This window comes from Gavia stellata, chromosome 3 (genome assembly GCF_030936135.1).
Source record: "Gavia stellata isolate bGavSte3 chromosome 3, bGavSte3.hap2, whole genome shotgun sequence".
Taxonomy (NCBI): domain Eukaryota; kingdom Metazoa; phylum Chordata; class Aves; order Gaviiformes; family Gaviidae; genus Gavia; species Gavia stellata.
Genome location: NC_082596.1, coordinates 91,243,833 through 91,262,422, shown reverse-complemented (window position 1 = coordinate 91,262,422; position 18,590 = coordinate 91,243,833). Strand labels below are relative to the sequence as shown.

The following is an 18,590-nucleotide window of genomic DNA, read 5'->3' as shown; positions in this document are numbered from 1 at the left end:
GCCTCTTTGCAGAACTCCCCAGGGCAAAGTTAAAGTGTGCCCAAGAGGAGCTCAAGTAGAGTTGGACTAACCCTCTCAAGCACTCAAGCTGGATCTTGGCTGTCAAATATTCATGAAATCTACACAAGCAAGGAATGAGAACAGAAGGACGAAGGAACCAAATGAGAAAAACACCAAGAACATCAACATTTTAAGAGAGACTGAGCACCATAAAAGGCTTCCCCAGGAAACACATTTAAGGCTGTCTTTATACAACCTAAAGAAGTACAATTTATACTCCTGGTTATTAAAAACAGGCTTAACAAAATGCTTCTCTACAGCCCAATTAAATTCTTTGGCATTTCTCAACTTGCTAAAAAACACCCAGAATACATCATTCTGCTACCATACACGAGAAGTCCCACACAACTTATGGTCTCAATGTCTCAGCATCGCATTCTGGAAAGCCTTTGCAAACCAGGAAGTGCAGAGTATTTATGGGGTTGAGGAAGAATATTTTTTCAGCGATAATTTAAAAAACACTTAGTTCTGTGCCAAGCATCCTCCTCCCAAGCTTTGTCAGCAGAAGCCCTCAGTACATTTTTTCTCAGCTTAGTTCTCCTTTTCTTTTAAAATTTGTTGTCAACTTTCTGCTTAACACAGTCTGCATGTTTTACATTACACGACGCATTTCTGTGCAAGAACAACTTAGAAATACAATGTTAAGCAATTACAAGGAAAAGCTACACAATCTCTTCTCTTTTTAAATTTAAAAAAAAACAAAAATTTTTTTCATCTCAAAGAGAAGGCCAATGGGGACCTGAATTATGTCCTCTCCGGTGTGCTACAGCCAGGGATACAATTCACTGTCAGAGTTCACCTGATGCTGCTAAGAGGAAAATGTCTCTACTTCAGTACCTCCAGGGAGGAGTTGAAGAATCACGAGAGGAGATAGGAAAAACAGCTCCTAGAAGAAGGGACTGCTTTCCACATTATTAGTACAGAGTATTAATGAATCAACTTTAGTCTGCATATATAACACTGTGAAGCTTGGTTTTTTCCCAATACTCTTCAGTATGCGAGGTAAAAGAGCATTATTTCAGGAGTAAATTCATCCTCAAGCTAATGATTCTCTTCCCATTATCTTGGCTAAGCCAGTAACAGTGTTCTGAAACTTACTGTCTTCACTAAAGTTTCACAGAATCACAGCATGGTTGAGGTGGGAAGGGACCTCTGGAGGTCATCTGGTCCAACCCCTCTGCTCAAGCAGGGTCGCTTACAGCTGTTTGACCAGGACTGTGTCCAAATGGCTTTTGAATATCTCCAAGGAGGGAGACTCCACAACCTCTATGGGCAACCTGTGCCAGTGCTCAGTCACCCTCACAGTGAAAGAAGATTTCCTTGTGTTCAGGCTGGACCTCCTGTGTTTCAGATGTAATCAATCAGAAGAAAGTCCAGTTTCAGCTTTTCACAAGTAAGAATGTTTGTTGCTGATAGCTTACGTTAGAGCACTACTCATACAATGCTGAACACTCAAAAAAACCCCAATGTTGAAAATAGGCCCATGCCCTTATTGGTTAATTTTCAGATCTTAGAGTAACCCAGCATGGATAAAAACTGGGTGAAGAGGCATAGTAAAGATCATACACAATACAGGTGCATGTATCCTTTGGCTGTATACTATTGCACATATAAAACATTTAACACTGCACACATGAAAAGGAAATTGAATGTGTTTCCCTTGCTTTTCTTTAGCATCTTAATGCAAACGTAAATTCTTAAATATGACTCTGACCACAATCAAAAGCCATTTATATACTTTGATAATCCCATTTACAGAAGAAGCTTTTGAGGGGCTAAGAATCATAGTTGAATGCAATCTTCTCTGCATAAAGAGATAGGGGTTAAGCAAGCAAATACGTAAATTAGAATATCTTACTTTTCCACCAATTAAAGGGAGGACATGCATCTTCCCAGTCTGGCTTTCTTTTACTGATGAGACAATTAGGCATGTTCCACAAAGGATAGCTTGGCGTCTTGTCCATCTGTTGACTGGCAAATGTATTTTCCCTTTTCGAACATTGTACATTCCTGAGAGCTGAATCCGTTCGGAGCTGCCAATGCTGTGGGGCTTTCCTGAAATAGAAACAAAAGCATCCACTTAATCACAGAAAATCTTTGCCTCTTTCACTCAAGTCATCCTGAGACCTTATCAGCAAGTTTTCAAGCTACAGACCGTAGCACGACAAATGAAACACAGCTTCAAAACCATGCAAGCAGGTAATTTAGTACCAGCTTCACTACAGGCTTCTTTCATAGGTAGAAGTATATGACAGGTTGGTATCAGGGAGAGCAGACCACGGTCTTGCAGTACATGAAGTAGTCTGCAATAGTCACAGAAGTACCCATTAATGGTACCAGTCTTCTCTATGGGACCTGGAAATTAAATGTTCATCCTCAACAGTAATTAATTAGTTACAGTTGAGTTCACATTGACTGTTTGGTAACTGCAAAAGGAGGTGATGTACTGCATGCTGACCTGCACCTTTGCACTTCCATGTCTCTTTTGGGCATCCTTAAGGTCATGGTTTGAATAGCTTCAATAGCTTCCCAAAGAAGACCCTGCTTCAGCTTGAGTAGAGCTTTGGAAAGAGTGAAGTTCTTTTGTCTGTATTGCAATGAATTCGCTATTTATAATAATTCAGATTATTAGCATGACTACCAGTTAGACCAAATCTGTTAAATGACTTTAAATGGCTCAGATTCTACTAATCTAATCTATTAGTAAGATTCTACTCTATAGAAACCATCATTAACAATGGCAACACAAAGGCAAGCATCTCTCGTCTCTGCTCTTACAGGACGACGTTTTTTAGGAGATAAACAGGAAGAAGCACAATTTGCTCATTCTAATCTGATTTATCCACATCAAGTTACCCTATCAAACCTTAAACATCCCAGCCCAGATGTGAGTCATCCAAATATAGTTAAGTCTTCTGCAAACAGAGACAAGAGGTAATCATGTTCAAGTTAAAACAGTTGAAATTTCTGGAAGAATACCAGCGTTGGTAAAACTTCAGAAGACAAATGAATCAAAGGCTAAGTTAATTCCAAGCAGCTTCCCCTTTATAAAAGATAAATCATTCATTTTCCTACACTAATCTTTACCAAAATTCTTTAAAAAAAAAAAAAAAAAATCAAGGAATTAATAACTAGTTAGGACTCCAGAAGTTGAGCCTGTCTTCTCACCCTGATATTTTAGACCAGTGCCAATTAAAATGCAGCAGTGACAACTGCTGCACGCTATTACTCCAACTTGCTATTACTCCTGCTAGTGTGACAGCTCATTTTTCTCAATGAGTCTGCTCTTCCCTTCAAATTATCTATGGGAAGATAGAAGACACCTACCGCATGGCCTGCTCACTGCCGTTCTCTCACCCCTGCCTACCCTGCGCCAATTCTTGACCGTACCTTTAAAAGCAGCCTTCTTGAATCTTCCTGCTGGTTTAAAGAGCCAAGACTTGGCACAGTTTCCCCTCAAGCCTTGCTCTGCTCTAATAAACACCAGCATTTAGGCTACCGATGTCTGCCAGTTTGGATCTGTACGAACATCACTGTTGCTTGAAGCTAAAAGAGGGAAACTTTAACGCCCATAGGGTATCGGCATCTAATACAGAAACAGGTGCCCCAAGAAAGCAGTAATTTCACTGCCACGCAAATTCAAATCCAACAACAGAAGCTGCGGATAAACACTGCCCAACAGAACAGAGGGGAACAGGGGACATCCATTCTACGCAAAGCTAAAGACTGATAGGGAATACAAATGAGTAAAATAGAGCCGCTCAGCCTTAATTAAACACAAAAGCTGAAACAAACTTCCCAATTGGAATATGAAAAATGTGGTTGCTAATGTAACTGATAATTTACCTAGCTTGTGGATGGACTCCATGCCGCAAAGCATTGATTAAAGAATTAACCACACACAAACAATAAAATCTCTGTAATGGACTAAAAAGTGCCTGGTAAGTATTAATAGTATGGTTGTATAAGGAATAGTTATCAGGGGTGCGGGCAGTTTCAGCTCAAAAATGACGTTTTACAGTCACCTTCCTGGGCCTGTACGCTCTCTAACTTCCCTGGAAAAGCACAACCCACTGCCGATTGAACCCCTTAGGACTGCAAAGCACAACCTCAAACCCTTGGGAAGCCAAGCTCGTTTAGCAACATACATTTTAATACCACCGAAGGCAGCTTTACCCATCCAGGAACAAAGGGCATAATTCACACTTAATATGGGCAGACCTGTGTCCTGGAAAACAACAAACCTCAGAAGTTCTTTGGGATTATGGTCAATAACAAAGAGGACGACCTCCCGCTGCAGTGCTGCAGCCAAGAGGCTTGGCAGAAAACACGGCAGCATTCAGGAGCAATAGAAAAGGAATATTACCCTGCCTAGTCTAGTGGTAAAACAACTACCACACTGGGTGCCCACACTTAAAAGGGTGCTGAAAAATTAGTCTTCTGAAAAGCCACATTAAAAAAAAAAAAGAAATCAGAAGCCTGAGAAACCCACTTCCTAGGACCAGACTCTCTTAGACTAGCTACGTGAAGTTAGGCACAGCTGAACCTGTAAAACTACTCAGAAGTCTCTCAAAGGCAGTTCTTCAAATTTCATACAAATCCAGAGAAGTTGTAAGTTGCAAGTCACTGTAACAATTAGTCTCATCAGTAAATGTTCACTAGAAAAGCCAGAACAGAGCTATGACTAGAAGTATTCATGCTAGGTACGAACTGTACTTTCTCTCAAACTTTGGATTTGATGGGAAAATTACCAGGGTAAGAATCTTCAGTTACTCCTACAGGGAGACATAGATAGATATAGATGTAAATATATATGTATATAAAAACTAAATTTATATATATAAATAAACAACAGCCCCTTCAAACTCCAAAGATTTAAGGCACCTCTTCCCAGTAAGTACTGCCCCAGCTACGTGAAAGCTAGAAGATTCCCCAATGAGAACATACAGAAATAAAATACTCGGCCTATTTCATTAAAGCAAATGGTTTCTCTCTTCCTATTCTTGTCTACTTCACTACATAACCAACCATCTGTTTGGACCAGATGATCTTTCGATGTCCCGTCCAACCTGGGCTCTTCCACAAGTCTATGATTTTGTAATTTGAAAAACCCATGTTTAATATTGGATCACACGTTGTTGCCTGAGACGCAATCTGCTCACATATTGTTCCATTTTCTTCCTGCTAAAGGTTTGTAATCATTGAGATTTGATAGTAACACAGTGTTCTATTATCATGTAAGTGGGGAGAAAAAAAAAGTCAAAAGCCACTGGGCTTATTTTGATTTTAAGTAGAAGTTATTAGAGGACATACCAAGCGGTTGTGGAACCAGATCCCTAAACCCAAGGAAGTTTTGCAGGTAGCTGTGAGCAAAAGCAGTTTGACTAGAAGCAGCCTTGCCTACTGAAAGATAAGCTTGGACAGACTGCAGCTTTGAAGAGCTCAGATATTTGTGGCCAGGGGAGTATAAAAGCAGGAAAAATTTAAATGACAGTGAGCTCTTTCACAACAGAAGCAGGATGGGACTTGGAAACGCTGTGAAGTGATCGCAGCACGGTCTGCTCCTCACTTCAGGGAGGAAAGCAGCAGGTAGCAGTCTCACACTGACCCACAGCACAGCTCCTGCAAGAGGGCTCATCCCTGACACGCTGGGGAACAGGGGACAAGGAAAGGGCTCAGAATTGTACCTGCCTTTTCTATGGCCTGGAAAATAATAAAATGAGAAGGCAAATTACCTTTTCTTCCAAGTTTACAGGAGGGATGTGGCAACTTGGACTTCACCAAAATGCCTTTAGGCTAAAGATCAAAGATCACAAATTATGGCATAACCATAGCATCACCAAAAATCAGCTGGTTTTGAGGTAACCTACCAGTGCCAGTGAAAGCACCATTTTCAGTAAAAGCATCAGCAGTTCTGAAATTACCTTCCTCAATCTGTCTCGCAGACCTCCTGTTCGAGATTCAGAAGACATGGCAAGATTCACATTCAGATTTTTCTTCAGTTCTAAGTACACCCAAAGGGAGCAGATGAGTTTGCACAGGGGCCTGTGATACTCTACTGAAGCTGACAGTTGTGCAGATAAAATGGTAACGATGATCCTTTGTGACTTGAAACACAAATTTGAATCCTGCCAAAAACTTATAAGATAATTATTGTTGCCTCAATCAGAGTGGAAGCAAATATGCCAGAACATCTAGAAGAGTCACATACCAGAAAATGTTTTTCAAATGCTAAGCCCAACCAGAGCAGTTTGAGTATTTTAGCAAGAAACCATAAAAAGATTATTTTTCATTCCTGTCAGGACTCCAAGACTACAGCAACTCCTAAGCACGCCCACAACAGGACTTTTGTTCTGCGCGAGGCATTAGAGGAGATGCCTCAAGGAATTATGAGCAGACCACTCATTTGGCTATCTTGACATTCATGGTTGAATTCCTCTCATTTTTAGCTTGTCCCAAGTCCTGGAGGGAAAGTAGTGGTATTTAGAATAAGGACAGAGAAAAGCAGGAAATTTGATTGAAATGGTGAGGCTGTCGTCGGAACCACGAACCCTACCCTACTTCACTGGAAGCACGGATGGGACACCAGCAATCTTTCCGTGATGTTAAAGAACTAAGACCTCACCACGGGCAGCCCAAGGAATCTCTGGGTACATAACATACTGACATCCTGCCTAGTGCAAAGACTTCAAACCTTACTGAATAAATACCCACAGCCACTTGCTTTGGATTCTGGAGTAAAGCTCTTTATCCCAGCGATGGAAGGCATATGGAATACATTACCATCAGAAGTTATAAAATACCAGCTCATTATGGGACATAAAAGTACTTGGGGAAAAAAACTCTCTGCAGCTATACGGCTGATTAAGTTGCAAGTACTTATTATTCCCCCCCCCTGTTTGAAAAGTACAGCCAGTAAAGTCTGCCTCTAAAGAACGATTTTAAGACATTACCAAAATAAGAGCAGGGAAAAGTGTTGACATAAGAAACGCGTTCACTTCTGTGCAGCGGGTCTTATTTTTATTACTAATATTGGTCTGATGGAATGAAAACTAAAAATTCTCCGAGACCTGCATGGCGCGAGCAGCCCGGCCAGCTGGAGAGACTGCCTGCTCTGAGCCACCTCTGGTATTCACCAGTGGTAAGAGCGGCTTAGTTATTCAGTAAGAATAATGCCCAAGTTTGAGGCTTTTCAGAAGTGACTGAGTAACTCTGAGTACCTCATTTAGGCATGTCCTTTTCCTGCCACAGCTGGGGCAGCTACAGAGGTCGTCATACTCATCTGCACACTGTTGGGCCCCCAGCCCGAGGCCAGCATTGCATCAACCCTACTGCATCAGTTGCTCCTCGTAAGCTGTCCCTAAGCCCTTTCAGACAAAACAGGCTGCTTTAATTTCTTGCGTCTCTTTTTGAGTGAGAAGCCTTAGAGACAGCTCACAGTGACTAGTTCAGAAAGCAGAGTAATGGCACGTCGGGGCCAGAGCTGTAACACGGTGGCTGCTGCTGGAGAGGATATGTAATTAAACCCACCCATGGCTGCTGCTGGAGAGCATATGTAATTAAACCCACCCATGGCTTTCAGCAAGCCATTTCAGAAATAAGATATTTCACACGCTAACACTCTGTGAACGTCAAGTCTTGCATGCATCGGAGAAAAGGAAAACCCAAAAACCACCAGTCAGTTTTGAAGACTTCGCTCTGAACCCACTAAGGAAAGCTGGACCATTTCCTAGTTGACCGAGTGAAATCAGCAGGCTGGGTTGCAGCCTTTTAGCTCACACCTGGAGCACCATCCCCACCATCCCTCTGAACTGAAATCAGGAACACCTCATGCCCGCCTTGCCTGCAAATCCAGCCTCAGCAGCGGTCTGGCCTAAATATAAGTGCAAAGAGGCCTCAATGAGCTCAAAACACTGAAAGCCCTTGAGTGTCTTTGCCCACCCTTCGGGAAACCGTGCCACAATAGCTGGTGCTGAACCCTTACTGCCAGATCATTCTGCAGATTCCTACTCTTGCCCAAACCCTTTCATTAAATACAGATGAGCTACTGCCTGCAAGGTTTTTGAAGCTTCTCAGCCATTTAAGGCTGCTCCCCCTTGTATTCCTGTCAAACAAAGGACAGCGGTGATGACTTCAGGCAAGGCCCAGCGCAATGAGATGTATAAAAATAAAGCAGCAAGTTGGATTTAAAAAAAAAAAAAGGAGGGCTGCGAAGGAAGCAAAAAACCACAAATGAAAATGCTGAAGCTATTGTACTGCTCTCATTTTTATTTTAAACTTCTGAAGAAAGCCTACTTACAGTTACATGCTTATTAGACCCCCCTGTGAAGGTCCACACTGTCATAATTTAAGAACAAAGGCACAGAATTAGCAGGTTTTATATTCAACTAAGACCAAGGATTCACCTTGTAGTCTCTCTCAGCAACCAACCAAGGATGCTTTTACAAAGGTAACAGACCAAGTACATATATAGAAAAATATCACCTGGCAAACCATTCCAAAAAAAGCAGCTGAATTTTTGCACTCAAATCTACTTAGACTCTTAAAAACTCCTGTAAGGTTTAACACAAGGCTGCCGATTGATTCTGTATTGCTCTGTGGAAGAGGGACTCAGTCACCATTATGCTGTTCTTATGGGCATGTAACTGTTAGCATAGATTTTACTCATTATACGCCTCATTTTGCCGCACTCTGTATTAAGATGGGGGCTGGGGGAAGCTCTGAAGTGGTTAAGTTTCTTTTAGTAATTAGCAGTTCAAGCTCTACTACTCGAAGGCTGTTACCTTTTCACCTGAGAAACAAAAGCAGACCACAAATGTTGGATTTTACTGAACTGTGTTAACATCTTTTTCTTTAAAGAAACATTCACTATGAGACAAAGCTGACAGAGTAGAAGACAGACAAGCCTTCAGTCTTTGTGAAACATATTCCTACTTTATGGGAACATCATCCTTAAAGACAAACATTATTGCTATATGATGTGATACAATAAAACATAGTTACTAGTTTTATAGCAGTAATCCTGCCTTCCGCTTATATTAAATCCTCACTGGAGGAAAGGTTTGTATGAATTTCATAATGCAGAAAACATCCCTCTCTTTTTCCCCACTACGACAGAGTTCAATGTTTGTTCACTTGATCATTCCCTGTATCTTGTTCTCACAAGACTCACCACCTCCACACAGGAGTCCTAAAACCATGGTCTCAACACCTAAAAAGATACCATAGGCAGAATTTAACAAAAATTACTTTTTTTGAAAAGGATTTCTATCATGTGTTACATATTTATCAGTGGAAAATGGCTGCAACAGCTTTACTGTCAAAAACTAAATATCAACCTGCATAAGCCAAAAGCTTCTGAAGGAAAACCTAACAGTGACTGAGCAGAATTCATTTAAGAGTCACTGCTAACCAGCACGATTTCTACCCTAGGATGACTTCACGAAGGCAACAGGCTAAAGTAGGATATGTAGTGGTGAACAGGACACTACTTGCAATTAAATGCAAGCAAGCACAGTGGAAGTTCATCTAGATTACTACGTAGAGGCAGCAAACCCAAAGCCTTGGAATCCAATTGTTCTGACTGTAACCAGTGAATTCCAGATCTAGCTGCTCCAATGTATTTTTTTGGATAGGTTTTACAGTTGAGTACAGCATGTATAAGCAAAACCCCAAAAACACAACCTCCCCAAACAAACTGAAAACCCACCTGTTCCTAAACTACCCCTGCAGCTGAAACACAGGTCCTTCACATTCAAACTCTCAGCCCTACGCATTCCTGTCAGCCTCATTTGTCTGCAGGAAATTCAAGCAAGTTACATGCAGGCAGGTTTGTTTATTTCAGCAAAACAATGAGGCTCTCAAGGCGCCCTTGATGTCCGGACTTCTGCTTGCATTACAAATACAATGGGGCGCGGGCTGAATTCTCTTATGGCAAAATAGTTCATTTTGAAGAAAGCTCAAAAAGGGGAGAAAGTAGCCTGCTCTTCAGTAGCAAAACTCGATATCAACTCCTTTGGGAAAGCACCATATGCCACCTCTGCAGGAAAAAAACCTGAAATATCCTGAGAAGGAACCATCAAGAAAAAATGTCATCTCCCTCCTGTGCTTTAACAAAGTTGTAAAAAGCTGCAATATTGGTCCAGAGGCTTCCAGGAAGTACTAAAACAACTTTTTCACCTTGAACTTAGGATTCATTTAAGCAAGCTACTGAAGAAGTTCTTCAGCGAGATCTTCTACTAAGTATTTTTGCTCAAAGTGAACTGAAAACAGTATTAGTCTTATACTGAGAAGATCTGTGCCAGTATCTGATTACATCCCTTACATATATTTCTTAAAAAGAGTACTTTAGCAACACATTTCAAATTATCCCATATTAAGATGGCCTCAGGAAACGCAACTTTCTGAACAGTTTTACAATTGTATGCACTATTATTAAAGAGGTGAAAATGGAACAGATGGGGCCAAAAAGCTAAGCCTTACAAACTTGCCAGCAGTACCATGACTTGCATAAGAGCACGTACAGCTTCTGTAGGATACGACCCAATGACTGCTCAACTCATCTTTCCCCTTCCTCCCCAACTCAGCCCCCATAAACCACAGATGAACAGAATGCTAGAAATGCGTATTTATTTTTGTGAAGTCATGCAAAATTGAATTCTACTTGTTATACTCCCAGTGCACAACAAAGCCACAAGGACAGTAAAATCCCTGGCATCCCAAAGGATACTTACCCTGTCTAAAGCAATTGCTGTATTGGCAAAAGCCCTGAGCTAACCAACTGTTTTAGGCAAATCTGGAGTCTTGATGGAATTCAAGAGCAAAATTGCACTGACGATTCCACTGAAGTTAACAGCGGCTTTCAGGTTTTATCAGTGTTAGATGCTCAACATGAAGTGCAGCAATGTAAGCTCAAAATAACTGCTTGAATGCACACTCCTCTGAGAAGGAACAATGACAGCCCCTGGCAGAAGTTCATCTGCATGTCTTAGTACTATGAGAGAAAGATAGAAACCTGCGCTCCTTACCAGGAAAAGTTGAGCAAAGCCCCCCAAACCCCTGCACCTACCTGCCTTGCCCTGAGGATGGAAGATGTGGCTAGTCAAACATTTAAAAAAGCTGCAGAGGAACAAATATGCACACTAGGTCAAGGATTATTTCATATGAACTTCATGTGTAACACAAATGCCATCTTTCAACGTATTTTAGACTAAAATTCCACCAACCGTGAGATGATTAAACTGTTTTGTGCATTCAATGTATTCAAGTTTCAAGTACAGTGATTTTCGCCTTGCTCTTTTCTCTGAAGAAAGAAGTCAGGTATTCTACAACATATCTAAAAGCATGTGATAATCTAAATCCTTGTAAAGGTAAAGCATTTTAAGTACGACACTTCCTACAATAGACTATTTTACCAGCATTATTGTATAGATCAAAATCTAAACTTAAGGCTTTATCACAGGGCCCAGATGATAAGCAGTCTGTCAAAACAAGTCTGTACAGTATTGCAAGGCTATTACTAGCACATCTCAGTTAGGTGTAGTTTAAAAAAAATCCCAAATAATTGTGATATGGAACAATACTTAAAGATGTATATGCTGTCTAGTCAAGTCCCTCCAAAGTTTAGCATTGTAAAAAGAAGGCCAGAATGCTGGATTTGGAATTGTCAACACCTACAATCAAAAGCCCCATTACCTAATAAATAAATTAAAAAAAGTAACTAGTAGGTAAAAATTGAGTGACTGCTTTAAGTTGCACAAAGACAGAAAAATACAAACCCCAGAAGAAACAGCATGAGCACATTAGTCAGAGAGAATTATCTGTCAGTCTTAAACCCTAAACATTTCAAATTCAGCTTCATTAACATGAGATTTTCATGCTATGACTAGAAGGAATTCTGGCTGGGCAATATCCCTATAAGCCAATCTTACTCCAGTCTGCTCATAACTTGCTAGGTAAGCTTAGTTCATACATTTTCTGTCTATACCTTGGCTGCTTTCCCCACCTAACAGTAGCTAATATCTGTGCGGGCATGTGATTTTATGTAGTATGTTTATACAAACCTTTTTTTCAAATAGCTAGTCAAAGCAAGAGCCTTTTTTGGTTTGCAGCTCTGAGTTCAGTAAGTGGCACAGAATACATCTTCAGCTGAAAGTGAGAACTGCAATAAGCCAGGAGGGCTCTCTTGGTTGCCTCTTTCCCCCTCTCTCCTCAACTCCGTAGCTAGAGACTGTTCCTAACGACACCCCTAACAGCCTTTCTTTTTCACTTCTCTCTTATCAGCAAGAGCAGCTTCAAAGAATCACACAGAAGCCTGGATGATGGAAAAGGAGAGACAGGATCAGCAGCTCCCCTTGGAAAGCTTCACTACCCCAATTTCTGCCTGCTTATAGCCGACAACCTTGTTTTGTTGCTGAGAACATGCACCCTTTGATTTGCTCTAAATCGACTTCTGTCATTCAAGTGTTTGCTTTTTTTAAAATTTACATGACAAGGGTGCATTATGTTGACATACATTAAACTTGTATGTCAACACATGAAAATACACAGCAGTAAAAGGCAACTTGTATCAGAACTCTCTATTTCAGACCACATTCCTGAGAAAAAACAAGAGACAAGGGAAGGAAAGCTGATTTTATAAAGTGAGAAGAAGGAAACAGTGGGGAATGAGAGATATGTATCATGAAGAAACATGAAAGGGAACATTTTCCCAATGCCTCTCTACCCCTGGAAACAGAGACAGAGAAGATTTATCGCATGCCCATAGATATCAGGTTTGACACTGTTTCTTCTCTTTTCTACTGCAGAGACTAGAAGTAACTGGATAGCATATGGGAATCGTCTAGGAGCGCACGTCATACGGTTTTATTACAAAGGAGAGGAAAAAAACAGAAGAGATTGGCTTTTTCCATTCCCTTTTTGAATTAAATCAACTATCACACATCTGAGTCATCCCCAAACCCATCAGTTTTCTGTCCAAAGCACTCCAAGGGTCTGCAAAAGGACAATCACAAGTGCTAGCTCATAAGGCTGACTACACTCTAAGATTTCTTGTTTCATGATAACACATCACTGCAAGAAAAATGTTGAAAATTTCCACACCGTAGCAAGCGGAGAAAATGCCTGTACAAAGGTCCAGTTTTACAAGTACGCAGTCTGATTTAGAGCTCCTGAAGCCTCTTTTAAGTCAGGAAGTTATCTAGCAGAAATCAAAACAAGTTCGTTAATTCAGCATTGACAGGAAAGTGAGTGTGCTAAAAACAACCCCAGGAACTTGAAAATTCGTCAGAGCACCACTTTAACTCTGGTTCCTGATAATTTTAGAAAGGGATCCGTAAATACTCAGCGTAAGTACTTTGTACAACATTGGTAGGATCAACTTGAAGCTGGGGCTACTTGTCAAAGCCTTCTCCTCTCAGTGAAAATACACAGAAGAGTGTAAAGTCTCTACACATATCTGAGGACCCCATCCTGAAAGTCGAGCACCTTCTTTACTAGCATTTGACTCCAGGACCTCTCAATACCAAGAGAGAAGAGCAGTCCAGCTGGACAGTGTTCAGTATAATACACAGCACAAGAAAGTCTGTTTAAATATATTGGTTGTGGTCAGACCATAGTAGTATTTCATTTTCCTGCCATAGAAATGAATGCTTCCTCTGCCATCGGAAAAAATATTGGGGCTATAGAGACATTGTATTTAAACTGTTTACTTCAAAAAAAGCAGAGCAACTCAAACTGTTCCACCCTCCATCCATGTCCAATACTAGCATCTAAAAACAAACAAAAAACCCAACAAAACCAAAACCGCTCCCCTCCAATGCACATCATTTTAAAGTTCAGCACATCTTAATATTATTAAAACGGTATTGAACCCTCCACCCTGTAATCAGAGAAAAACCTAAAATACGCAAGATCCTGTTTAAGCAGGCTCTCTATTTTGATCCACCCACTCTAACCAGCCAATTGCCTTAAGTGCCTGGGTCCTTACAAAGGAACTGATCACATCACATTTGTTTTTCTGAAAGCCATTTCACAAATCACCTCCATGCAGAGGAATGCAAATGGCCCGGACTTGACGACCATGTACCCTAATGGCAGAAATCCTCTCCCGTGCTATCTCACTGATGGCTTTACTAAACGGCAGAGAGAGGAGGAACAAGAGAAGGTGGGTCACAATCCCATCCTTTGCCTCCCCTTTCCAGAGACCTACTGCATGACTGGACACAGCAATATGTCCACAATATAAAGGCATTCTTCAGAGGTCACTGCTAGAGCTGATCTCTCTAAAACATGTATGAAGTTTCATTGTCAAGAAAACCACATGAAAAGTTCGTTATGCTCTCTCATTCACAAACATTCACAGGGTTAAGTTTTAAAAGCATTTGGATAGATTTTTAAAAGAATCTTTCCCAAAATACTATCTTTTTTATTCCTCTGCCCACTCACCCTCCTTTGAGGGAGAACTGAGACTCCTGAAGATTATTTTTTTTTTTTTGACACTATCTATTTATGTTCCAAATATCTTCACCTCCACCCCAGCAAGAAAGGGAAGGAAGAGGTCAAGGATATATTATACTTGCAAGCTGTTTTTTAATCTTCTGTGAACTGTCAGCACTTTAGTTTCATTTATAATATTATAGAAACAAAGATTTGTTCAGTCCTAATTTATTATTAGGAGCAAAACAATCATTAATTTTAATTACAACTGAACTATTTACTTTGCACAAGGGAAGCGTGTTGGGTACAAAATGCCAAACACTGCCAACCTCCAAACTCATATCATTCTATTATACTTTAGAGCAGTAGTATTCATATTGATGATTTTAAATGGAAGATTCATGTACACTATTGCCAAGTTAACTGATCTAATAGATACTCTCATTTCTAGGCATTTTAGGTAGTAGAAGATTTCTTGATAGCTAGACAGATCCTATTCGGCTACGTAAAGGGCAATGAGACTTAAGCTAAAACACCATAAAAGCATTCAATGGAATGCTTTTACCAAAAATAGGAAAATATGAAGAAAGTAATTAGATTTATTTTCTCCTATATTTCATTCATATTCTGCATATGCACAAACCTAAAAATGAACGATACGTACTTGAAAACAGCTTCCCTTAAATCTTAAGCAAAAACAAGCAGGAAGAAAATACTTAAGATCATACATTGGCTAGCACGCTACGTGTGAAGGCATACACGAGGAGATGGCACTCTAAGAAAGGACGCTGCAAGAACAGGAATCGGACATAATTATTTTATCAGCAGCAATTTAAATTAAGCCTGTTGTTCAACAGCTGATGAAACTCATGGCACTCTACAGGATACAGGGGACTCACGTAAGACCCCAGAGCAAGTCCATTACTCTGCCCACACAAGAAACTGAAACCTAAACTAGTGTTAGTAAACACATCTCAGGGCATTAGGCAATGGGCCAAGTTTGCTGAATCCCACCCCCCCAATGGCAGTTCCCCAAAGAAAACGGGGAAGAGCTGCTCAGTCAGCCATCGCTGTCCAAATAACTGAATCTTTGCTGTGTTATAACTGCGCTGGGAACTGCTATTGTCATCATCACACAGGGCGGCGTGCCTGTGCACCCACGTGTGCATGTGCGCTTGCGTGCGGGGAGAAGGGTGAGGCCCTAAAAGCAGATTTTCTCTGGTTCGAGCACTGAGCAGGGAACCCATGCTGATACCGCCAGCTGAAGCACCTCTCTGAGAACTTGGGGAACCCACTGCTCAATGACAGGAAAAAGGCAACCATGGTCATCGACAACTGCTTTCAGCTTCAAGGGACGCTGGCATCAGTATCTCCATTTCGCTATCAAACCCAGATGATCAGAAGAAGGCTTATGAACAGTCATACACCAGGGAAACGTCCACAAAAGTTTAACGGGAAGTAGAGATGAGAGGGAGAACTGCCCCTCCAAGGCAGGAAAGTGAAACGTTTCCCCTGATGGCCCCGGTTTGTCTTGCTCAAAGTCCTACTCATAAATCTGAGTTTTTGTAGTGGCCTCCTCCTGGTTTTTGAGGCAAAGTAAGCCAGTGACCCGGAATGTAATTAAGGGAAAGGAACTGTGTAGTTTGCCTCATCCAATTTGCATACTAACTCATAGTATAAAAAGCTATTTAGACATACTTTCTCTTGCTGCTCCACTTAACTATTTGTCATTAGAATTGTTAATATAACATGAGAACTCACGAGGCAAGTTTAAAAACACTTTGGTTCACATTTACTTTAATTATTTGTCTTTTTCCTACAAAAGCATACAGTTGTCTCAACTGTTCATAAACAGAGAGGCTTTGAGCAAGCATAGTAGCTGCACTCAAACATTTTTCACAACTTAGCATTTCAACAAAAATCATTCCGGCAAGTTTCTTGGCCTTTGTTCCTGGGGGGAATGAAATCTTCTTCCTATAGTCACTGTTAGTTAATCTTTTTTTTCACCCTCCTTGAAATGCTTTCGCTATTCCTTTGCCTCAGGTTTTGTTACTTCCAGGGCAGAACTCACCACTGTCTCCACAAGCTGACTTCAGTAGGGGTTCACCTGTTTCCCAAGGATGAAATGAACAGACCAACATCCTGTTAGGACGGCTTATTGTGTAAACCAAGATCACAGTTACTTAACATGGTAGAGAACATTCTCCTGAAGCTACCTTCAATGTATAGCAAAAATGATACAAAGCACATTATTAGAGCAATGCTCAACCAGGAACCAAGAGTGCCATATCATCAGTCACGGAGGCTTGACAGTTTTCTAAATTTGAAATAATCAGTTGAAGGCTTGTCATCACAAGCTTTGGAAAAAAGGTCTTCAAATTTGTAAGATGCCACTGAGGAAAGCTGGCTAGTATATTCTAATACTCTGAAATCGGCACAGCAAGCCAGCCAGAACTTGCTACGAGTCAAAACCAACCACACTTCTCCAAAGAATGGGCTTTGTCTGAACTTCTGACTTGGAGATTTCAGCTCCAAGGAGGTGAGGAGTTCGCAGCTGTCACTGAGGTTTTGTCGTACTGAATCATGAAGTAGAGTCCAAGGACTTCATGTAGTTTCAAAATCCTTTTACTATCTTTGAAAAATAAACCCATCAGTCCACCAGAACCTGATCATTAGAGGAAACACACAAATTTTTTTTGGATTAACTTCTTTGCTTCTTAATTGAGAAACTTTCTTCTTCAAAGTTTCAGCTGAAAGAGATACTGGTCTCATCAGCTCAATGTGAAACAGCCAAATCTACATAACTTAGTCATTTTAACATAATAATGTAGACCACCTCTGAAAAAATTGTACAGGGATGAATTTTTTTCCCCCAGAAGCAGTCACTTAGTAACAAACATGAAGGTACTCTTTTCCAAGACTTTTTAAGCTAATGCAAAAAGACATTCTGAATCCACACATGGTATTAGATTTTCACCACATAGGATTCAACACATGGAAAGGAAATTCTCATGTTTCCTCAGTAAAGTTTGCTTGTGGAGAACGTGTAAATGATCTGAGGGCACTACACTAGGCCTCAGGATACTGGACTGAAATGCAAACTTCTATCCCCGGCTTTTCTTGCCCTCTAAATGTTATGCTTTTTTTACCATTTCAGGAAAACAAAAGAAAAAAGGAAAGAAAAATGCACACAGACAAAATTACTTTTAAAGCTTTCTATGCAAGCTGCAAGCAGAGCAGCTGTGTTCATTCAGCTCTCATTAGGGGAAAAATCTGTTTGGGAGCAAAGTAAACACAATTCAGTACACCAGGTCAGACTTTCTTCAAAATCTATCTGCAAACTTCATAGTCCTAACTAGGTAGTGTCACAATGATAACCTCAGGACTACTCTTACATTTCTTGGAAATAGCTGCAACAGATAGTTTCCCCGTGACTCAATATAATCTTCCCAGAGATGCATCAGACAGGCTCGTAACTCTTCTGTAAAGGAAGTCTGCTGAAAGGTAAAAATGTGACAGCAGCAGTTTTGGAGAGAGATCAGCCCAAAAGATCACAATGATGAAAAAAGCACATTCAGGAAATCTGTCCTTTCAATGCACAGGAGTCCTTATCAAGTCACCTTCAGCTTTATCTACACAACTCTTAAGCGAATAATAAGATTCCTGTTGAATAAGGCCGTTATTTGGTGTACTCTTCTAACTTCCTCCTTAGGCTAAAGGACAGTAATGCTCTAAGGCATTACTAAACTCATTATTTAATCAAAACAAAAGAGGAACAGAACACATTTAAGACACATTCCTCTGTGGTATATTACTGAAAGAGAAAAGATGCTATCAAGCACAAGACTTAGCCAGCATGGCATAGACAGCTTCTTGCTGCAGATGTACCCCTGACAAAAACAAAGCCATACCAGGCTGGAAAAACAGGGAATGCTGCAGGCGCCGTCGCTGCTGCACGCTTCCCACTTAACCAGGGTGTCTGCCTCCAGTATACTGTCTTGTTACGAGGTTTAAAAAACCTACCCAGCTTCAACAGAAGCAGCGTAAAGCAAGAATACCAGTCTTATTGACAAAAGGCAGCTTCAATTTATTAA

The 18,590-nt window shown here is 40.7% G+C and overlaps 1 protein-coding gene across 1 annotated transcript in view; it reads right to left on the bottom strand.

Annotated features, from left to right (window-relative positions):
- PHLPP1 (PH domain and leucine rich repeat protein phosphatase 1) overlaps positions 1 to 18,590 on the bottom strand; it is a 140,744-nt gene that overhangs the window by 63,536 nt on the left and 58,618 nt on the right. The window contains 1 exon segment of the mRNA XM_059815657.1: positions 1,919 to 2,115. Within this exon segment, the coding sequence (XP_059671640.1) occupies positions 1,919 to 2,115 (197 nt within the window).